The sequence below is a fragment of the Pinus tabuliformis genome, chromosome 2_2 (genome assembly GCF_031772625.1).
Source record: "Pinus tabuliformis cultivar Carrire ecotype Pingquan chromosome 2_2, CPIR1, whole genome shotgun sequence".
NCBI classification, from domain to species: domain Eukaryota; kingdom Viridiplantae; phylum Streptophyta; class Pinopsida; order Pinales; family Pinaceae; genus Pinus; species Pinus tabuliformis.
The window spans coordinates 1293044533-1293069092 of NC_142300.1; the positions used below are offsets into that span (position 1 = coordinate 1293044533).

The 24560-nt window shown below is 37.7% G+C and overlaps 1 protein-coding gene across 1 annotated transcript; it reads right to left on the reverse strand.

Annotated features, from left to right (window-relative positions):
• Positions 1 to 10040: 10040 nt before the first annotated feature.
• On the reverse strand, positions 10041 to 10667 carry LOC149198236 (uncharacterized). Its single transcript, XM_089408963.1, has one exon. It carries the CDS (start codon positions 10665 to 10667, stop codon positions 10041 to 10043), a length of 627 nt encoding a protein of 208 aa, XP_089265089.1.
• Positions 10668 to 24560: the final 13893 nt, after the last annotated feature.

A 24560-nucleotide genomic window follows, 5' to 3' on the forward strand; every position in this document is an offset into this window, starting at 1 on the left:
CTAGCTCAACAAGGTAACTCGGGGAGTTTTGGCACTCAAGATTCTCAGGGCCATAAAGAATAGGGGTGTCATGTGTTTTTGGTTCTAACCACATTATGATCTGGATTTTGGATGGATTGTATCTTTTTCTTGTCACATAAACATTTTGGCTTACAACCTAGGTTGTTTTATTTCATAATGTGTGTGACATTGTAGCCAAAATCCATTTTAGAAGGAACATCTATAGTCTATTAAATGAATCAGTCATGAGAACTGAGGTATATCTTATATACATTATATAAAACAACTTTTCAATTTGACTAGCCTTTGTGACCAGTGCTCTTTTTATTAGCAAATCTATCTCTAATCTTATGTCTGCGACTTAAATCAGTTTATTGTAGTTTATATAATACAGAAAAATACAGAAAATATGAAAGTTTGAATGAAAATTATACTTGTACATCAATGTAAATCAAAGATTCCAAACCATTAGAGACAGTTGCTCAAGTTGAACTCTTTGCTTAACTGAATTTATATCCCATGATGGACTCCTTAACTCATGTTGACCTAGACTAAAATATTCTTTGATGGTTTTATGTAAGAAAATTCTGTAGCATCTCTCTGGTTGATGTTCACAATATTCTAAAACGTGGCCATAACTCTCCATAGCTTTCAAGTCTATTCCATAGAATCCATGTATGCTAAGCTCTGACACCAAATACTTGGAAGATATGTCAAATATATTCACAGCCAATATTAATAATGCAAGTTGGTTGTTCCATCAGCAAAGATAGAGTATTTTGGCCTTATAGAAACATTAGGGATAACATGTAGCTCAATAGACAATTGAATCAAAACAACACCGTAAGATAATCAGTGGCAGGGTCATCAGGCTCTATCCAAAATTCCAAGTCTGGATAGGATATCTAGTCAGCTCATAGAAAAAGGATGAATTGGAGAAGAAACTTACTGAAATATAATTCAAATCAACAGCCAGTTTTAAGAAATTGGTGAGGTTTCGAGGAAAAGCCAGGACCATTATCTGGTAACTCAACCCAACAGAAGTAAAGATCCTTCAGGAAGCTCTTAACCAAAGGAAAGTTCTTCATATGCCAAAGCTTGAATAAACTATGTTGGATTGACAAAGACAAATGCTCTTTCTTGGTTAAGGACTGTTACATCCAAGCATTGCTCAGGGGCTACCAGCGAAGAAAAAGATTCCTTCTAGACCAGATTTTGGAAAAAGGGGATTTGATCAGAGATAGCACATTTATTGGATTAGGCTGATTAGGCTGAGACTTTAAGAGGACAAAGTGATTTCCCAAGAAGATGGACAGGTTAAGGAGCCATAGGGAAAACATCTATTGGAGCTATGCAATCAAGGATAGCTGACAGGTCCCCAGGAGAACAATGGAAACCTCCTTGGAAGAAATCTACAGCCTGAACTTTGATGCAGCTGCAAAAGGAAATCTAGAAAAGGTTGCCATTGAAGGGGTATAAGAGACAGTAATGTACAATGGGTGTAAGGAAAAAATAGTAAGGAGGGAATCCATCTTATCAATTGGCTAGCACTATCTATCCCCAAACACCTTGGAGGATGGGGATTTAAAAACCTATCATGGTTTGCAAAATCTTTATCTCTAAAAAACATGTGGAGAGCCCTGTTCGGTGGGGGTCTATGGAGTCAGATTATAAAAGGAAAGTATTTAAATCACAAGTCTATAGTGGACTAGATCAAAGGATATGCAAAAAATCTGGTCAAAGGAGGCTCCATTGTCTGGAAAGATCTCACTACATCTTTTCCCATTCTCTTTAACTAGCTCGCTTGGAAAGTTGGGGATGACAAACAAAGAGTCCTGGGTAAGGACCCTTTCATTGGAAAAGGTCGCGCCTACAAGCTTTCTCTAGAATTAATTAACTATATTAATCCCAAAGGAATTGTCCATTTACATAATATCAAAACAAGTGGCTCCTCTTTGTCCTCTGGAAACTACTAGCTAACCTCATTAGAGTTGGGAATGGTGGGAATCCCAACAGAGGAATGGAAGAATTTTATATTAGAGATAAACCTAAATGGAATTAGAGTAAACAATTCTAAGGACCATCTGATTTGGAGCTGGGATACATCCTTTGGGGAGGTAAAAGCTCGATTGACATATGAAGCAATTCTATATTCAAAGTTGGAGCCAAATCACAGATGGTGGAACTATTGTATTTGGAAATGGCCCATCCTAGCCAAATTAAAATGCTTCACCTAGCTAGCCCTACACAATAATATATTAACCTAGGAGAATCTACAAAAAAGAGATTTTGTAGGTCCTAATAGTTGTAACCTGTGTAGACAACAACAAGAAACAGTGGATCATAGATTTACACAATGTTATGCTGCACAAGGAATCTGGACCACACTTTTACAGGATTTGGGCATCCACACAATTCAAAGATGGGATTCTTTTGAGGAATCTCTTATTTTCTAAAACAAGCACTATAAAAGACACATTAACCATCACTCTGAAAGACATTAAAAGTGAACACCATTGCTACACATTTATCCATAAATCAACCATTCTTCATGATCCCCTGAAAATTGAACAATCACTAAAAATTGAACACCATTGCTACACATGTATCCATAAAGCAACCATTCTTCATGATCCCCTTCAACCTGATGTACAACCTAAAACAATCACCATGAAAGACTCCAAAAATTGAACACCATACCTGCACATTTATCCATAAATCAACCATTCTTCGTGAACTTCTTCAACCTAACCTACAACCTAAAAAAAATTACCATGAAAGACACTAAAAATTCAACCACCATAGCTACACATTTATCCATAAATCAACCATTCATCATGATCCCTGTAACCTAAAAACATTCGCCATGAAAGACACTTAAAAATTGTTGCACATTTATCCATAAATCAACCATTCTTCACGTACTTCTTCAACTTGACCTACAGCCTAAAAAGAATTAGCATAAATGACTAAAAATTGAACATCATTGCTGCACATTTCTTCAAAAATCAGCGATTCTCCATGATCTTCTTCAGACTGACCTACAACCTAAAAACAATCACCATGAAATACACCAATGTTGGGCATTTATGTATAAATAAACCATTCTTCATGATCCTATTTAAACTGGCCTAAAACCTTAGATTATTAACTGCAATAAAGCATTTTCATAAAAATAATAAATTAGAGGCATGCAAGAAACCAAAACTTTGCATTTATCCACAAACCAACAGTTTTTCATTATCCCCTGAAAAGTTATATACAACCCTTATAAGATTTTAAGGCTGTAGGAAATACAATCGTCCATTATCCCAAACCGTTACAAAATTGTTGTAGGAAATACAGTCATCCATAATCCCAAGCAGTTACAGCTCATTTTATTTCCCTCGTCTCATCGTCATTCTTTATGCTCTCTCTTAGCCATGTGAGCTGCTTCTCTGCACCAAAAGGATAAATTCCAGCTCTACACTGCAAAGATTCAGCAAAACCCACATTGCAGAGACTTGTTCTTGCTATAACTCTAAGGATTTCAGATGTAAAGAGATATAAAAGATAACAAATTTGATTTAAAGATATAATAAAAGAAAACAAATTGGATATACACTAATTTCAGCACCTGCAAAGAATAGCAGGCTATTATGAATGGGTTTGTGGCTTTGGCTGCAGGACTTTGAGCCTGCTGAGGCCATTGAAATAAGATTTTTCCTTGGATGCAAGGCTAGTTAGCCCATCAAGTTGCATTGGTATGTAGGCCTCTTCTTCTGCTTTTCTGTTTTGAATGGACATGGGGGTTGAATGGGAAGCAGCATGCAGTTGTAATGAATGCACAGAGAGCTTGTGATAGGCAGCATGGTGGAGGGCTTGAGAGTAATGTTAGTAAGATAGTTTAGTTGAAGGTACAAGACTTGAATATCCGCCGAGACAAGCCTGTTGGTGAATTCTTCAGGAACTGCCCCTGTAAAAAGGTTATCGTTGAGGTACAGACTCTGGACGTAGGCCAGCTTTGGGGAGACCTGGCCTGTGAGAAGATTATAGCTGAGGTCCACCGTTGGGATATTGACTTGAACTTGGGGTACAATGGGTCCAGAAAAAGAGTTTCTCTGCATTTGAAGAGACATGAGAGGGAAAGTGAACAAGATGGAAGGGTCACAAAGACAATCACCCAACAATGTAAAAAAGCAGTTTCATCTTCCATTTTTTTCCAAGTCAAAGACAAACGCTGAAGCATAACAAAATCGCAGATTTTAGTTTTTACCCTCTGCTTATTCATCTTTTTCAAATTCCTTTCTGATGTAATATTCACTCTTAACTAAATCTGATTTTACAACAAATGTATTTTACATTTTACAGTGACAAGTTTAAGAGGGTTTCGAGGGTTTGTTTGGGGTCATTGCTGCGATGTTCCATTTTCCCTTTGTCTTTCTGCTCGGGGCCGGTTGTTGGGCGAAGCCCTCCACCGAAGAAACTGGATGTTCCAAGTGAAACCTAATGACTAAGCCATTTTGGAGGATGATTCAAGAAAAATACTTGACTATGGAGCAGAATTTTAGAGCTATGTACACAGACAATGCTCTAATATCAATTCTTCTTTCTAAGGCTCTTCACCCTAGAGGCTTTTGTTTATGGAATTTGACAATAAAAGAACAAAACTTGTTTGCAGAAAATGCCTTCTGGGTCAGTGGCAATGACAAAATAGCAAGATTTTTGGATAATCAGTGGCGATGGATTAGGGTTTGCTGGTTCAAATCCCTGGAAGCTCAATAAGCACGATAACAGCGAATAAGCACGATAACAGTGAAAATTTCACAAATACCAGCATGAAAAGCCACAAACAACATCAAAATATCCACAAAAAAGGGATGAAAGATCCCTGTAACCCTAAACCCTCAAAACCTGCCATAGAAAGTTTACAAAAATTCCAAATAGGGTTGTTTGTGTTGAAAAACACAGAGAAATTGCTGGTAGGATTAAAATCCTACCGGATAGAGGCCATGGATGGTCGCCGACCTTCTCCAGAGCTCGCCACACCTTCGCCAGACCTTCTCCACACCTGCAACGAGAAGAAATAAGCCATTAGACAACAGAAAAAAACCAAAAAAACCACAGAACAACAAAACCTGCAATTACCTCTTAAAAAAAACTTCGACCTTGAACTCGGTAAAACTGCAACCGGCTCCTCCCCAAACAACAAAAACTGCGAATAAGACCACCACCAAAGAAACCCTAAACAACCGGCGGTCCAGAACGACCAACAAATCCAGGCAGAAAACCACAAGAAAGCCAGAAACCCTGTTCCAACCATAAACCCTAAACCTCAAACAATGGCGGACATCAGCACCTGCATACCAGACGATGCATGCAGGTTTTGGGGCCGTCTTGCGCCATCTTCAGTGGAGGGATTTGCCCAACAACCGGCCCCGAGCAGAAAGACAAAGGGAAAATGGAACATTGCAACAATGACCCCAAACAAACCCTGGAAACGGCGCGGAAAGGATAGTTAAGTACATGACATGATGCCCAACACGTGGACCTCCACGGTGGACAGGTGTTGTACAATCTTCACGAGGGTTCACGTGGCGGCAGGCGACGTGGCGGGGAGGCGCACAGGTAATGGCGTCCCTCCCCTAGTAGCTGTAGATCGGCTCTAGAATTGGCGGATCTGGTGATTTGGTGATCTGTGGTATTGCGGATCTGGTATCGCGGGAGGAAGTAGTGGCTAGTTGGACAAGCTTGAGAAGGAAGCTTTGAGGAATTATAAGATTCGATACCCATCTGTTGGAATTTTCAATTTGATTAGGAATTCAAATCGGGCTGTATATTGAAAAGAACTGGATGCTGAGCGGTATATTTAATACTGAGGACCGATAGAAAGAAGCATAAGTTTGTTATGGGTATACAAATCGATGGAAATTATCGGCACTGTCAAAGTTCCAGCAGAAACAACATTTTCCCAAATTCAATTCGTCTTGTTTCTTCTTATTTATCATCAGTGGCGAATGCTGCCAAGGAGCGAATTGACAGATTTCAGAATGGCCGAGATGATGATGACATTAACCGCAGGTTTTGTAAAGCCATTGAAGCCGCCAATGCATAGTTGGGAAATCTGGCTTACGAGATAAGAAAGAGAACAAAGATGTGGAATCGCCAGGTTAGGGTTTCAGAGAAGATTGTTGAAGTGAGAATTAGTTGTCCATCAGCGGATCGAGAGGATTTTTTCATAGTTGGGTTGTTTTCTTTATTCTATATTGACAGTTGAAATGCCCCGTAGATTGTTGTTGCTGCATGAGTTCAGAAGAAGCTGAGGAAACTTTTTTTTAATTAAAGCTTAGGATGAAATTGTTTTGATACAATTGAGGAAAAGGTAGCAGCTTGGACTTTTCTTCTAAAAGGAAATGGCAACGCTATGCAAGTTTTGCGTTATCAAATTGGACTGTTGCACTGCATTAATCCGTCTGAGCCGCTCTATCTCCCAATCGATTTTGCGTCTTCAATGGGATTGTTATTGGAGGACTGGTGTTCGAGGCAAAGGTTGCTTCTTCTTGTATTGGTTACTGTAACGACCTCAATTTTTTATAGGAAGTGTCTCAACTCCGAGTCATGAGATTACTTTTGACTTTACGTGCAACAAAACGATGGTGTGGAACAGACTAGGTTGTTTATGGTTGCTTGTTCAAACAACGTTGTTTGCACACGTATTTCGTAGATGATGGTGAAAGTATCTTAGAATTAAAATCAATATACATATTCAGCATAGCTACCTCAATATGAAGTTATTTTTTTTTTTAGAATTGGCTACTATAACAAATGACAAGAAAAAGAAAGTATGGAGATCCAAGATTATTATCAATAATGTGGATGAACAGTTCCATGACATAGCTAAGACCTCTTTGAAATTTTTCCCAAACATAGCAGGTGACAGGTTGTGGCACAAAGAATTCTTTGGGAAGCAATATGTAAGAAAAATGTATTGGCATGAGAGATGTTGAATAAGGATGGACAACAAAGCTAAAAGTTTGTGTGTGTGGAAGAATAAAGCAGACTCTATTATATTTTAAAGTGAATCACATACATTTATTAGTAAGCAAGTCTAGGGGTCTTTGTAAAGTATGTACCTGGTAACTCCTAGAGTTAGAGTTGTGTTGTAAGTCTTGTAAGGCATGGGTACCCCCATACAGTTCGTGGTAATCTAAAAGCAACTTTGTATTTGCAGTGTCGGTTTGTGGAAACCATAAACCACACGTAACAGTGAAGTGGGACATAGATTCCTGTTGACATGGTTTAGGGTTAGCCAAGAAAACCCTCGGCCTAGTTGAGTCGGGTCTTTGGTGAGCCTTAGTGGCTGGAGTGCCCTAGTGGCAGGTTTGTGGCCCAGAGTGGCTGGAGTGCCTTAGTGGCAGATTTGTGGCCGAGAGTGGTTGTGGTGAGCCTTGGTGGTTGTGTTGAGCCTTCATGGCCGAGTTGAGCCTTAGTGGTTGTGTTTAGCCTTAGTGGCTGAGAGCCCTTGGAGGCATGGTTGAGGGTGATCCGATAAAACTCATAGCATGGTTATGGGTAATCCGATAAAACCCATGATGATATTGGAGGAGGATTTACATGTACAAGTACAGGTGTGCAGTTATAATGGTTGGAAGAACCATGTAGGCGAAGGACATCCTACAAGACTAGTGGTTGTAGCGGTTAGTACCCATGCATTCCGGTGGATGGCTGCTCCTTTATATGGACATCAAAAAATTCGTTTTGGTATATTTGATCACAACTAGATTTTACAGATTGATATGGAGACAAGTACTCATTAAGGGGAAGTGTTGAATATCTAATTCTTACTTGTCTCAATTGTGATTCTTACTAAGTAAAGGAGTCTGTTGCTAGTAGTTAAGATCTATTTCCTAGATTTGTGTGTGGTTGAGATAATCTCTCAACCAACAAATTGTGTGTCCAAGATAACTTACCTATCTTGAAACAACACTTCTTGTATATATGTAATAGCGTTTGATTAATAAATTAATCTCGATTCTCATATTTTATCATTACTTTCACTAATATTGTAGGTATCTATTTTTCTATTAATATTTTTTATACCTCATTATATTTTTTCATTTACATTGAGCTTCATTTTTTATACACAACCCATAAAAACCCTTTACCTCTATTATATGTTCAATCTATTATTTCATTTTTCCTTCAATATATCTCTCCATATATTCCTCCTATAAAACCTTTTTGAGGAAGCTTCTCAGTATAAAAGCTCATATTTCCAATCAGTCCATGCCAATCAAATACCATTAACTTTTAGTAATTCATTCGGTTGTAGTTTTCTACACCATCATAACATCTGAAATGGGTGATTCTAAAAATTCAAAGATTGGATTTGAACATCAGTGTAATTTCCACCAAATCAACTTTCATGATTTGCTTACCTATCGCAGAATTGTAAACATTGTATTTTTTATTTTTTTTTTCAAAAGGTGGAAAAACCTATCAAACTCAGTTTGTCAAACCAACAGTGAGGACAGCCATCTCTGGCTGCTATCCGCGAATGTTAGTTGACACATCACTGTTATCAAGGAAAACCACGCCACCTGAAATAACCCGCTGGTGGTCCGTAAGGGAGCAGGCTTTCACTCCTGCCAGATGCCTCTGGGTCTTACAACGGTCTTTTCTAGATAGAGTGTATTACAATATTTATAAAAATAAATGAAAATTAATTTATTTATTTAGGAGGAAGATTACATGATATCACTATCTTTGAAAATTCCTTTGAAATCTCAGTGACTATGAGAATAGGAATTCATATTTTGTGAATAATTCGAGTGTCATCTTTACTTCTTTCATTAAGTCCATAATCCTTGAGGTATAACTTTGCATTGTCTTCCACTCCAACTGCTTATAAGTGGAACGCTTCCTCCTAAGTGAGATGTTGCTATCTAATACTTAAGATGTGGGGTGAGTTTTTTCACAAGACTGTAATAAGTGGAACTCTTCTTCCCTCCGGAGTAAATAGCTAAGTGATGTGTTGCTATTTGATATTTTTATGTCAATGGTAGATTTTGTGAATATTTATCTGATAGTGAGGAGAGGTCAATTATTTCGCCCCCTCTTGAGAGTTGGATTCTATTTCGGAAACTGCAATCAAACAAGTTCGAATTTTTCTACCTAATCTTATGATGATGGGTGAGTTAAGCAGCGTACATCTCATGGATTTCATTTCCCAATCATTCAGAGAACAACAGAGGATTACACGTTCCTCCAGAAGCCATTCACGTTTAAAATCCTTCCAAGTGAAGATACTAGATAGCTTTATTTAAAGTGTATGGTTAAGCATAAGTTTCTGGCTGTGGTGACATGACATTGATATGAGGAATAATAATGATTTGCTTCAGACTCAGAGATTGCTCACTCAAAAACAAATAGAGATTTTTAACTTTCTGTTATCCTTCTGTGAGATCATTGATTTAACATATTCAGAGTAAATTACATATCTTCTATCCATGATTGATTCAAAACGCATCAAGATCTTTCCCCTTTGGTAGCAATCATTGCAAAATCACATATATCATCAAAACCTCTGTTATTTGAACAATGTATTGGTATTTTGGATTTATGGATACATATTTATATTACACTAATTTATTTTGGATTGTTGATTTTTTGAATATTTTGCAATCAATCAGATCGACATGAATGTAGCCATTTTTAAGTCGATTGCTGATTCCCCGAATGTTTAAGAAAAATGAGTACGATGAATTATTTGACTGCACTATATAATTAACGGCATTCATAATTATATCTGTTTTATTGCGAAATATTCATAAAATTGACATATTCCACAATCAAACGAATATAAAATGACCATGGCTATGTTGCGTCTGATTGGAGAATTTTGAGAAAATCAGCAATCAACATAAGCTCAGAGTGAATGTGAATTCGATTGTGAGCATGAATAATTACAAGTTTTACAGCAAAGACATACAGATGTTTGTTTATCAACGTTTTGTACATAGCCCCGAAAGTGATCGATGGCACTAGGACTTTCAGGATCGTCAATTGAATGTCAATTCTTCAATATTCGACTGCAACAGATCCCGAAGCTTTGGCCGGAACTCGTCAATGGTCTCCAACTTTGGTTTCCAAGATTTGCTTACCTTCAATCTCAGCTGCGCAAACGCCGTTGACAGCTCCGGATCGTCCTCCAAATTCAGCTTCGCCACCGCAAGTTCCTCTTCCTGCGCCCCACTAGTTTGTTCCCCCTCCTCCAATAAGAAGACATCCTGTTTCATTTCTGACTGGAGTTGACGCATGAGGTCAACAAATGGGGAGGGCATTCTAGCGCTGTAGTTATGTCTGGTTGCAATTTTCATGGCGGAAATAGCCTTCAATGCCAGGGAGGCCATGTCTGTCGCAGAGAGCACTGAGTGCAGCTTGGGCATGGGCAGAAGAAAATAGAGATTCCCCAAATCCAGTTCTTCGTCTGCCGTGAGATGATTAATCCGACGCCCGATCTGCAAGCCGCTGGCACTGCAAACGAAGTGGTGAGGATTGTCCAGCATCAGCTCGGCCACCTTCATCCGCCCCGGAAGGTCCTGAATGCTGCCATTGGAATGTATGACTTTCGCAGTGCTGGAAGGGCAATGTACAGAGTTGAACTGGCGAGAGTTGCAACCGGCCATGCTTAACATTAGTCAACTCTCCGTGGTTTCTATGACATGCGGATAGTTATATAATTTTTTTCCTATGATGTCATTTTCTTTGGTCGTTTTGTTTTGCTGCATGATACTTGCGTTGTGTCGGAATCATGAGAAAAAAGTCAGACGTGTTGTGTCGGAATCATGAGAAAAAAGTCAGACGTGAAATGTCTTAAGCAAACTGCAAACTGCATAGATCTCGCTCAAATATATATATTCCTAATATCTGGATTTTATATTCTTATTATCTTATTTTTATTCTTAATATATCTCATTTATATATTGAATATATTTTAATAAATCTATATATAAATAAATATTAATAAAAAATATGCAATTTGATATAAAGGAATCACACAACCTTTTTTTAATCAGGTAACCTAACATATTAAGAATACATAAATTATATGGTAGTTTAGTTTATATTTGTGAAATTAATAAAATTTAAAAAAATAATTTTTTTTAAATAGTTTCTTTTTAAAGATAATGAAAATAAATAAATATAATTATTATTTAATCATAAAATTAGTAAAGAGATTAAAAAATAAAAATAAAATTAAAGTAATAGTAAGTTAATATGAGATTTTTTGGAACTTTTTCCGTTGGGTTTTTTTGGTCAAATTTCTTTAAAATCCGGTAGCAATTTATTGAAATCGCAAGGTTGATAGGTAATTTCTGCACAATCGAAGTGTCCTAGGGATTTTTCGGGGTGTTGAATCCAAATATGCAGTTAAAAAACCATTTTAAATAATACAAATCAAGATTTAACCACAATTTTTTCTGCCAGATTCCGTTACTGGAATCTCCAAAAAATCGCACTAAAGACAACTCCATTTCTTAAATGACGTGTTGAGACTTTTTTTGGAGAATATATTTATATTATTTTATATATATGGTTTATTAGTATTGTATTATTGATAAAATTAAAATAAATAAATATATCATAATATAAGATTTGAATTTAATATTTTCTCTTGGAGTAGTTTAATTGGAAATGGTCATGGAAATGAAGTTTCACTAAACCGGAAGTATTGGGTTCAAATCGTGTGCTATCTCAGATCATAATGAGAAGTTAGACATGATAAAGATATAGTCCTACCAAATTTACCAAAAAATTAACAACGCCCATGACAAATATATATATATATATATATATATATATATATATATATATATAATTAATTAATTTAATATTTTATATCTATTAATGTAATTACTCATTTTGTTAGTATTTAATTTATAGAAAATTTGAATCTTGGTTTTTATTTATGGTTTGTATAATACTTCATAACATTACTTTCACTAATTAAATTAATAATTAAAAATATTTACAAAAGTAAAAATTTAATGAGATAAAACAATTGGAATAGCTTTTAACTTTTTCTATTATTCATAAATTATATATATATATATATATATATATATATATATATATATTAATTTCAATTATTATCTTTTGATAAAATTTCAATTCTCTTCACCAATAAAATAATATTAAAATAAAATTTTAATATATCACAAAAATTTTAAAAATATATTTACTCAATATATTATATTAACAAATAAATAAATATTTATAATTAAAATATAATTAATACAAAATTAATTTCTATAATCCTTATCTCTTATATATATATAATTGAAAATTTCATTTCTAACTTTCCTTAACAATGCCACCCCTGCCCTGTGTATCATGCTGCTACGACGGAGCGTGACAACAGAGAAACTCCCATCATAGAAATATCTCATTTATCTAAAGCTCGCGTCATAGAATGATCTCATTTATATATTTAATTGTTGACCACTGTGTCATTATCACTCTTCGTTATATACTCCATTTCAGAGGCAGATTGTTAGGAAAAGATGTTTATGGTTTTACTATTTGCTTTTCATAACGAGGTAGAAAACGTATGCTAGTACATTTCAGCATGTATTTTATGTCTTCCCATGGAGAAGCCCATGTTAGCAACCAAGTGGGTTGATTCTTCACGGAGTTGTTGGCAAGAGTGATGTATGCTATTTTTTTTATATATATAATATATTTAGGTTTTTTTTATTTAGAAACAAGTGTGTTGGAGTTAGTGCATGTTGGAGGTAATAGGGGTTTTGGAAATAAATGTTTCTATTTATATAATGTGTTGAGTTTAGAGTTGGTTTGGGATTTTGTTGAGAGGTTATTGTTGAGATTTTTCTGTTTTAGACAAAATAGGCAAAAATCCCAGTGTGTGACAACAATAGAAAATCTGTTGCTGGATTAGCTCCAGGTTGTTGGGAGAAAATTAATGCATCCTAAATTTGATGTGAGAGGCAGTTAGATTCTTCCTGCTATAAAATAGGTGGTCATACGGATAGCTGGGTGTAGAGTGAGAGTTTGATTGATGTAATCTCCTGTTTAATTAATAAGATTGCCGATGCCTTAGTTTGGTGGACGTAGCCCAGATTGGTTGGGTGAACCACGTTAAAAGCTGTGTCCCTGTGCATGATTTTAATTGCTGTGTATATATTTTATTGTTTGCTGTGCATCTGATCTCCAACAATTGGTATCAGAGCAATGTTGGAGGTGGAGCGCAGGTGTTGCTGGAGCGCTGAGTCTGCATATGAATACTGATGCTGGTGCGTATAACATCTTGGAAATGTGCTGGAGCGCTGTTATACATTTGGTGGACCGCCAAGGCGCTGGAGTGTGGGAATGTGTTGTTGGAGCGTGTGCTGGAGGAGGTGCGCTGAGTAAAGGTATGTAACTTTATTGCGTGGAGCCTGAAATTTACTCGCTGGTGCGTGTGTAAATTTACTCACTGGTGCGTGTAGATTAAACAATCCCAATTGGATAAGTTACAAGCCAAGGATATTTTTCCAGCGGTGATATGATTGGATGTTTTTCCAGCGGTGATACGATAGTGGATAGATATTGGTGCTGCGTGGAGTATATATATTTGTAAACTGCGTGGAGATGGAATTACATTGAAAAATGTGTGGTTATGTTATATTTATTTTAAAAACACAGTGTGGATTTCTGTATTTAAAAACTGCGTTCCTGATTCTATTTGTTTTCTGCCTGTCCAATGCGCATACGCACGAGTCTGTTCATGTGTATTGAAATTTTATTTTGGACGCCGATTGAGAGGGCCGATTGTTGTGTAGATCCGGTTATCTGCCTGTTTAATATAATAACCGTGGACCTCTTTTGTTTTATATTAATGGATCACCAAAAGACGCTTGAACAAAACGTTTTCAACTCAATGTTATAGACTGAGAGGAATATTTAAATACCATATTAGTTTGCAGAAACGAATCAGATGATGCAGGTTCAGCTCTTTAACTAGGATTTGAGCCAGATCGTTGAATTGGTAAAGATTTAAAAATTAAGAGACATCAAAGTAATATAAGTGCAAAGGGCAGTTTTTTTTTTAAACGGCAAAGACAGAAAGGCATAGGCAGTTTGTTTTGCTAATTGCTGGTATTGAAACATTGGTTTTGTTTTTTGGAGATTATTGTTTTTTGACTGATACAAATGGCGAAAACTCAAAGTGCCCGGTTCGAAATCGAGAAATTTAATGGGAAAAATAATTTCGAGATCTGGAAGGTAAAAATGCATGATCTGCTGGTACAGCAGGGCGTGGCAAAGGCATTGTTGGGCAGGTCCAAACTGCCTTCCCCCGTGACAGATGATGAGTGGAATGAATTGGATGGAAGAGCCTTGAGCGGAATTCGGTTGTGTTTGGCTGATGATGTTTTATTTAACATCGTGTCAGAGAAGACTGCAGCTGGTTTGTGGACGAAGTTGGAGAAGCTGTATATGACGAAATCCTTGACAAATCGGATTCTCCTGAAACGGCAGCTTTACGGTTTGCGGATGAAAGAAGGTACCTCGATTACTGATCACCTGAATGTTTTTAATACCTTACTGGTGCAATTAGACAGTCTAGATGTGAAATTTGATTCAGAGGATAAGGCAATAACTCTATTGTGTTCATTGCCCGAATCCTGGGATCACTTTGTTACTTCCATAAGCTTTAGTACAACAGACATTCTTGAGTTTGACGATGTTGTTGGAGCCTTGTTGTCTGAGGAGACGAGGAAGAGGTCGAATGCAGACACCTCTACGTCAGAGGTAATGATGGCCAGAGGTCGCTCAAGAGAGAGACACTCTGGGGGAAAGCATAGCGACTCTCGTTCAAAGTCCAAAGGAAAGAAGACAAAGGTGAAGTGCTGGCATTGTGGCAAGGCAGGACATCTGAAAAAGGATTGCTGGAAGCGAAAGCAGGCTGCTAAAGAAGGCTCTTCAACAGAAAAGAAGGAAGCCAACACCACAGATACAGGTTCAGTATCTGGTTCAGGTATGAGTGATGAGGTATTGTCTGTTAATGTTTCAAAACATGATCAACATTGGTTGTTAGATTCCGGGGCATCTAACCACATGTGTATTCATAAAGATTGGTTTAAGACATATAGATCAGTTGATGATGGAGTCGTGTACATGGGTAATGATGTCACTTGCAGTATTGTTGGAATAGGAAGTATACAACTGCAAATGTTAGATGGCACAACCAAATTGTTAACTGATGTGAGACATGTACCAGATCTAAGAAAAAATCTAATTTCATTAGGAGCACTGGATACGAATGGATATAAAACTGTAATTCAAGGTGGAGTTATGAAAATCTATAAAGGTATTTTACTAGTGATGAAGGCTAAGAAGGTAGGAAATCTTTTTCAATTAGAAGGTAGAACTGGGTCAGATCATGTGTCTGTGTCTGAACATGACAGTAGTTCCATTCACTTATGGCATCAAAGATTGGGGCATATGAGTGAAAGAGGATTGAAAATTTTGGCTGACCGAAAGTTACTTCCTAATCTAAGATCTGGAAAGTTAGATTTCTGTAAACATTGTCTGTTTGGTAAACAAAGTAAACAAAAGTTTAAAACAGGCAAACATACTAGTAAAGGCATACTTGATTATATCCATTCAGATGTTTGGGGTCCAGCCCCTACAACGTCATATGGTGGCTCGTCATATTTTGTATCGTTTATTGATGACTTTTCTAGAAAAGTGTGGGTCTACATGTTGAAAAGGAAGTCTAATGTTTTTACAGTTTTCAAGCAGTTTAGAGCATTGGTAGAAAACAACACTGGTAGAACTATAAAATGTTTAAGAACTGACAATGGTGGTGAGTTTTCCTCCAAGGAGTTTGATAGCTATTGCAAGGATGCAGGGATCAAGAGACATAAGACCATGGTTTATACTCCTCAGCAGAATGGAGTTGCTGAACGCATGAACAGGACTCTTCTAGAGAGAGCAAGGTGTATGCTGAGTAACGTCGGGTTGCAAAAGGAGTTGTGGACAGAAGCAGTGGCAACTGCTTGTTATGTGATAAACCGATCTCCATCAACGGCGATAGGCTGCAAGGTTCCGCAAGAGGTATGGAAAGGACACCCTTGTGACTATTCTAAACTCAGAGTGTTTGGTTGTGAAGCATATGCTCTAGTGCCTAAACATCAGCGAACTAAATTAGATCCAAAGTCTAAGAGGTATATCTTTGTTGGGTATGGTGATGGAACAAAGGGATATAGATTATGGGATCCTACTACCCGCAAAATCATCATCAACAGAGATGTAAAGTTTAATGAATCCTCTCTTGTACAGTTAGATGTAGATAGTAGATTGAAACATGATGATGTATTTGATTTCCAGCACATTCAGTTTGACAGCATTTCTAATGATAGTCATAACGACCATAGTTCAGATTCTAGTCATGAACAGGTTTCAGAATCAGATTTTGAACAGGGTTCAGATGGAGGTAATGAATAGGTCTTAGATGGCGATCATGAAGAAGTTCCTACAGATGATAGACAGCCAATTGTGGAAGCACCAGAAACATTCTTAAGGAGGTCTACAAGGATCAAACGTCCTCCGAGAAGGTATGATGATCATGTTACTTCAGTTGTTTTGACCGCTAATGATGATGAACCTTTGTGTTATTAGGAAGCTGTAGAAGGTTCAAATAGTGACAAGTGGAAAGCAGCCATGAAGGACGAAATGATGGCCTTAAGTAAGAATGGTACATGGGATCTGGTTGAGCTTCCGAAAGGCAGGAAAACTGTGGGGTGTAAATGGGTTTTCAAGCTGAAACGGGGTGTGAATGATACGGAAGACAGGTACAAAGCACGGCTGGTTGCAAAAGGGTTTTCTCAGAAAGCCGGTATTGACTTTCATGAGATTTTTTCACTAGTGGTTAAAATTGTTTCAATTAGAATTGTGTTAGCATTAGTGGCTTTGCTTGATTTAGAGTTGCAGCAGTTAGATGTTAAGACTGCATTTCTACATGGTGACTTAGATGAGGAAATATATATGGAACAACCGGAAGGGTTTGTTCACCATCACAATGAGAAATTTGTCTGCAGGCTCAAGAAGTCATTATATGGCCTGAAGCAGTCGCCTCGGCAGTGGTATAAGAAGTTTGATTCTTTCATGTTGAGTCAGAAATATGTTAGAAGTGAATATGATCATTGTGTTTATTTTAAACAGTTGAATAATGGCATATTCATTATCTTGGTATTGTATGTTGACGATATGCTTTTAGCAAGCAAAAGCATAGAAGAAATCAACAGGTTGAAGGCTCAGATGGCAAGGACATTTGATATGAAAGATCTAGGAGCAGCAAGACAGATTTTGGGCATGGAGATTTTCAGAGAGAGGAGCAATGGTAAGTTATGGCTGTCACAACAAAAGTATATTGAGAAAATACTTTTGAGGTTTGGTATGAATAATGTGAAGCCTGTTTCAGTCCCTTTAGCTTCCCATTTCAAGCTTTCTTCCAGTTTATGTCCTAATACAGATGAAGAAAAGGATTATATGTCTCGAATTCCATATGCCAATGTAGTAGGGTGTTTAATGTATGCGATGGTTTGTACTCGACCAGATATTTCACATGAAGTTGGGGTTGTCAGCAGGTACATGGAAAATCCGGGTAAAGAACACTGGTCAGCAGTGAAATGGGTGCTTCGGTATTTGAGAGGCACAAGTAGTTATTGCATTACTTACAATAAGAGTAGTGAATCTGTTTGCGGATATGTTGATTCTGATTTTGCAGGTGATTTGGATAAGAGAAGGTCAACTTCAGGGTATGTCTTTACTCTTGCAGGTGGAGCTATTAGCTGGATGTCAAAGCTACAAAACATTGTTGTTTTATCCACTACTGAAGCAGAATACATTGCTGCTTCGCATGCTTGCAAAGAGGCGGTATGGTTGAAAGGTTTGCTTGGTGAGTTTGGTAGGTTACAGGACAACATCAGGTTACTTTGTGATAGTCAAAGTGCAATACATTTGGCTAAGAATCCGGCCTATCGTAGTAAATCAAAGCATATACCGATCAAGTACCATTTTGTAAGACAGGTTATCACTGAAAGGGGGGTCTCTCTTGAAAAGGTGCATACAAAGGAGAATTGTGCAGACATGTTCACGAAACCAGTTTTGTTAGAGAAGCTACGCTGGTGTTTGGCTTCTCTTGGCTTGCAGAAAAGATAAAATAATAATAACAAGGCATCAGGCTAATTGTTGTCAAGGTGGAGATTGTTGATATTTTTCTGTTTTAGACAAAATAGGCAAAAATCCCAGTGTGTGACAACAATAGAAAATCTGTTGCTGGATTAGCTCCAGGTTGTTGGGAGAAAATTAATGCATCCTAAATTTGATGTGAGAGGCAGTTAGATTCTCCCTGCTATAAAATAGGTGGTCATACGGATAGCTGGGTGTAGAGTGAGAGTTTGATTGATGTAATCTCCTGTTTAATTAATAAGATTGTTGATGCCTTAGTTTGGTGGACGTAGCCCAGATTGGTTGGGTGAACCACGTTAAAAGCTGTGTCCCTGTGCATGATTTTAATTGCTGTGTATATATTTTATTGTTTGCTGTGCATCTGATCTCCAACAGTTATTGAGATATTCTCTCAATTTCTTTGCCTAGCTTTGAAATTAGTTGGATCTAGTTCCAACTATATATATGTATCATATTTGCGATTGAATAATATGTGAAAAATATTTTATTTTTTTCTTGGTATCAGAGCCTTTTTGGGCCACTCTCCCTTATGGGAGGGCCTAAGAATAGGGAATCTGAAGTGATTTTAGTATGTAAGAATAGATTTATAAGAGTTGTGTGTATCAATGTGAAGGCTATGTCATGGCACAAATAGCAAGGACTGTGCTCTGAAGGAGTTGTGAGGGCCTGACTTGGAGGTCGAGTAGCTGAGATCTATGTTACACAGTGACACACTAGCCAAGATCCACATCATAGTGTTGAACCCACTATTATATTCAATCGAATATGGAAGCTGAATCAGTGGGTAGTATGGAGGGCGGAGGAACTTGCTTTGTATAATTGTAATGGGTTTTGTAGAGCTACAGGTGTGTAGGTTTTAACCCCGTACAAAAATTATTTGCATACGAATTCTTAAAACAAAAAATAAACAATGGCAAGAGCATAAAACATAAAACATATATACACAAAGATTTTCCCCTGAATCCCAAAACCGAGACTAACAAATTTATTTTTCATTATATTCCTTCCAAAGTTACAATCATATATATACATGCCAAAGCATTTATAAACCCCAATCCATTAACCCTAGATTAGAACATAACTGTAGTTCCCTTGGCCGGATCTACAAAATACCATGGACCGGAAACCATCGTGCCCAAACCATGTGTGAAATCCATGCACAAAACCATAGGTAGGTTCACCCACCTAATATAGGGTCCAAAAGAATTTTCTCGGGGCGTTGTCCTGGACCCCATGCAGGGGGGGCTAGCCACCCCCCATGTGACCCCCCGACGCAACATACAAGGGGGCCTCCTGCCCCGCCTCGCCCCGCCCCGCCCCGTGCCATGTGTGGGCTAGTCTTGGAAAGAATATAACACAACCCAACAATCTCCCACTTGTTGTTTTATTTCCACATGGGGCCACAAGAGAGCTTAGTCATTGATCCAGCGCTGCAACACCCATTGTTTCTCTACACCAAGAGAAATTCTCAGTTCTCACAGACTTTGTCAATGCATCTGCAGTATTCTTCAAAGTGTCCACCTTTACCAGTAACACCTTTTTGTCCTCAACTATATCCCTCACAAAGTGATATGGAACATTAATGTGCTCTGTCTTTGTGCCAAGAAAATCACACTTTGGCTGTCACAGTCTATCCTTATAGCTTGATGTACTAACCCCATACTTGAACACAATCTCTGCAACCAAACTGCTTCCTTGCTTGCATGAGTGGCTTCCATGTATTCTGCCTCTGTAGTTGAAAGTTCCACTACAGGCTGTCTCTTACTCATCCAACTGACTGCACCTTCAAACAGGTTAAACACATACCCACTTGTAGATCTTCTTTGATCCGGATCTCTAGCCCAGTCTGCATCAACAAAGCCACAGATGTCCAAAACTCTATCTAATCCTGGTCTTCCTTGGTAGCACAAACCATAATCACTAGTTCCACACAAATACTTGAAAAGTCGCTTCACCACTATCCAATGCTCTTTCCCTGGTTTTGATATAAACCTGTTGAATACTCCCACTGCATGTGCAATGTCTAGTCTGGTAAAAACTATTGCATACATCAGGCTACCAACTACACTTGCATATGGAACACAGGACATGTCCTCTTCCTCTTCTTGTGTCTTGGGACATTGTTCAGTAGATAACTTTACACCTACAGGTATAGGAACCTTCACCGGTTTACTATCTTGCATATTAAACCTCTACAATATTGTCTCAACATACTTCCTTTGGTTTAACCAGAGCTTCCTCTTTGCCCGATCTCATTTAATTTCCGTTCCCAAAATATAGTTTGCAACACCAAGATATTTCATGTCGAATTTGGAGGACAACTGGGTCTTCAAATCCTAGATAATTTCTTTGTCATTTCTAAGCAACAACATATCATCCACATACAAGACCAAATAAATAACATGGTCTCCAATTAATTTAAAATACACACAGTGATCTGCTTTGCTTCTGGTGAAACCAAGTTCGTGTATAAATGTATCAAATTTCGAATACCACATCTTTGGTGACTGTTTTAACCCATATAGAGATTTTTTTTAACTTTCATATCAGTTCTTTCTTACCCTTCATCGCAAAGCCTTCATGTTGCTTCATGTAGATCTCTTCTTCCAGATTCCCATGAAGAAATGTTCTCTTCACATTCATCTAGTCTACCTCAAAATCAAAAGCAACAACAAAATATAAAATTAATCTAACAGAAGCTACCTTGGCAATAGGAGAAAAAATATCACCAAAATTAATTCCCAGCACCTGGGAATAACCTTTTGCTACCAACCAAGCTTTCTATTTCTCCACCTTTCTTTTTGCATTCATCTTCTTCTTGAACACCCATTTTCTGCGAATGGGTTTCCTTCTAGCTGACAACTCCACCAGATCCCAAGCTTTATTTTTGTGAAAAGATTCCATTTCATCAACCATGGTATCTTTCCAGAGTTTCCCATCCTCTGAATCTACTGCTTCCCTCATAGTTCTGGGATCATCATTAGTAATAGTTAAAGAAAAAATTGAACAAAAAGTGGATGGACTATACCTTTCTGGCTGTCTTCTTTCTCGAACTGATCTTCTCATAGACAGAGTTTATGGCTCTTCATATTCTAATTCTTCTTCTGTTGTAGAGTCTGATTCTTCCTCCTTTAGCTCAAGCTCTATCTTCTTAGGTTTCTTTGGTAGGACTTTATGTTTAATAACATATTTCACCTCCGTAAACACCACATCTCGGTTGTACACAACCTTTCTTATTACTGGGTTCCAAAGCTTATAACTTTTTAAACCATCCTTATACCCAATAAAGATGCACTTTGCATATTTACTATCCAACTTTGTTCCTTTTTCCTTTGGAACGTGTACATATGCATCACATCCAAATACCCTCATATGTGAAAGAAAAGGTTTCTTACCATTCTATACCTCTTGTGGAGTCTTAACTTCCAATGTTGATGAAGCTGATCTGTTGAGCAGGTAACATGTAGTCTCCACCGCCTCTACCCATAATTCTTGTCCTAACATGGCACCACTGAGCATGTTTCTTTCCCTTTCCATCAACGTCTTGTTCATTCTTTCTGCAACTCCATTTTGCTTAGGTGTGTATGGAGTAATCTTTTGTAGTGCTATACCACACTTCTTACAAAACTCGTCAAATTCCTTCTTGAAAAACTCTCCATCGTTATTTGTCCTCAACACCTTTATCTTCTTCTTTGTTTGGTTTTCCACCAGAGCCTTAAATTCTTTAAACTTGTCAAAGATTTCAGATTTCTTCTTGAGGAAATATATCCATTTATTCCTTGAGAAGTCATCTATAAATGATACATAGTACACAGACTTACCCAGTGATGGAATCGGCACCGGTCCAAACACATCACTTTGCACAAGCTCTAATATTCGTTTCACCCTCTTATCACCAAAGGGGAAAATCACCCAATTTTTCTTCCCATATACACAATTTTCACAGAAATCAAAATCCAAATAGAAATTAGACATACCTTCAACCATACCATTATGATGAAATATTCGAAGGCCCTTCTCTCCAATATGTCCAAGCCTTTGATGCCATAGCATGGTCTTTTCTCTAGAGACCACTAGCTTTTCTGCTCCACTTTCAGGAACCACAGAACTATTGCATCCATCAATAACAATGCTACCTTGAATCTTGTACATAGTTCCAATCCAAACTCCCCGCATCAATACCAGTGCTCCCTGAACCATCTTGTAGGTATCTTTCTCGAACACTGTTTTTACATCTACATCATCTAGCTTTTTTATAGAAATAAGATTTCTGGCCAATGCAGGAATATGCAAAACACACAGAAGTGTTCTAATCCTTCCACCTTACAATTTCAACTTGACTTTTATGCAACCAACAATTATAGCCTTCCTGTCATCTCATAAGAAGACATCACCACCTTCATATTTCTCATACTCACAGAACCACTCTCTATGGGGAGTGAAGTGAAAAAGGATGCACCTGATTCAATCAACCATGCCTCATGATCTACATGTTTACTTGAAGAAGAAGCCAACTACACATCCCCACCTTCATCTGAGGTGGTTTTTGCCTTTACAGAAGGAGCATCATCAAATCCCTTTCCTTTCTTAAGAGCTTTAGATTTACACTTCCTTTTCTAGTGCCCTTCCTTTCCACATTTCCATCACACCTTTACAGGTTTTCCTAGAGATTTAGATTTCCCTCTAGATTTAGATCTCCCACTAGAGAACTTATTTTTGTTTCTGTTTTGGGACCATCCTCGTACAGACAAGGCATCACCATTCTGACCCTCCATATTTTTCTGTATTTCCTCCGACAGCAAGGATGAGACTATTTCATCAAACTACAAGGCAATTGAATTGCTACATATTGCAACAACCAGACTATCCCATGAGTCTGGTAGAGAACACAATAAATGGATGCACTTATCTTCATCTAAAATTTTAATATCAACATATAATAACTGCTTACCACAGTATTAAATGCGTTCAGATGCTCTGTCACCGAGTCTCCATCTTTCATCCTCATGTTATACAACTTTTTCCGTATGAACAATTTATTCACCATAGACTTAGATTGGTACAAAGTCCCTAACTTGTCCCACAAAGCCTTCGTCGAAGATTCCCCTGATACATTCAGAAATACTGAATCTCAGACACACAATTGTATTCTCCTCTTTGCCTTCTAATCCAACTTCGCCCAGTCTTCAGTTGACATTACTGTTGATTTAGTACCTGTATCTATCGCGATCCACTGATCTTTATCCACTAGCAGATCCTCCATATTGAGTTTCCACAACTCAAAACTTTGACCATTAAATTTCTCAGTCTCTATCTTTCCACTGCTCGCCATCTTCTTTCACCACAAGAATCGATCACGCAGATCTCCCACTAAACAAGGTCTACCACAAGCCCGAGAAAATACCCCTCAACAGTAAAGGTGTCCCCTTCAAGCCAAAACGACTCTGATACCAAATGTAGGTTTTAACCTCGTACAGAAATTACTTGCATACGAATTCTAAAAACAGAAAATAAACAATGGCGAGAGCATAAAACATAAAACAGGTATACACACATATTTTCCCCTTGAACCCAAAACCGGGACTACCAGATTGATTTTTTATTATATTCCTTTCAATGTTACAATACATATATATACACGTCGAAGCATCCATAAACCCCGGACTAGAAGATAACCATAGTTCCGTTGACCGAATCTACAAAATACCATGGACCAAAAACCATCATGCCCAAAACCATGTGCGAAATCCATGCACAAAACCATAGGTAGGTCCGCCCACCTAATATAGGGTCCAAAAAAATTTTCCTGGGGTGTTGTCCTGGACCCTATGCAGGGGGGCTACCACCCCCCTACATAACCCCCGACAACTCCCGACGCAACATACAAGGGAATCTCCCACCCTCCTCGCGTGTGAGCTAGTCGTGGAAAGAATATAACACAACCCAACAACGTGGAGGGTGTATCCATCAGTGCAATGTTATTTTCAGAGTGTATTCATTACTTTGTTTAAGTGTTTGCAAATTGGAGATTATTGTTGTCAAAAGAAAAGGTTTTATTAATCGTTGAGCGAGATGTAGTGTGTTTGTTGCATAGATTCATGTGTAGGATCCTACAATCGAATCAACATTTTATTGCAGGATTCAATCAGTATGCGACAAAAACTTATTGATAACCTCTCTTAATGTGTCTCCAATGACTTGAATATTGAATCGTTGTTGCGGTTGAGTGGTATTTGATGTGTCCCCTCCTTGTAATAGGGATGTGACATGATTGTCTTTGATTAGGTGTTGCATGCTCAATGAGCATGATTGTAGGCCCTAAT

Excerpts from the sequence above, each read along its gene's own strand:
- LOC149198236 (XM_089408963.1), bottom strand. The coding sequence starts at position 10,667 with ATGGCCGGTTGCAACTCTCGCCAGTTCAACTCTGTACATTGCCCTTCC.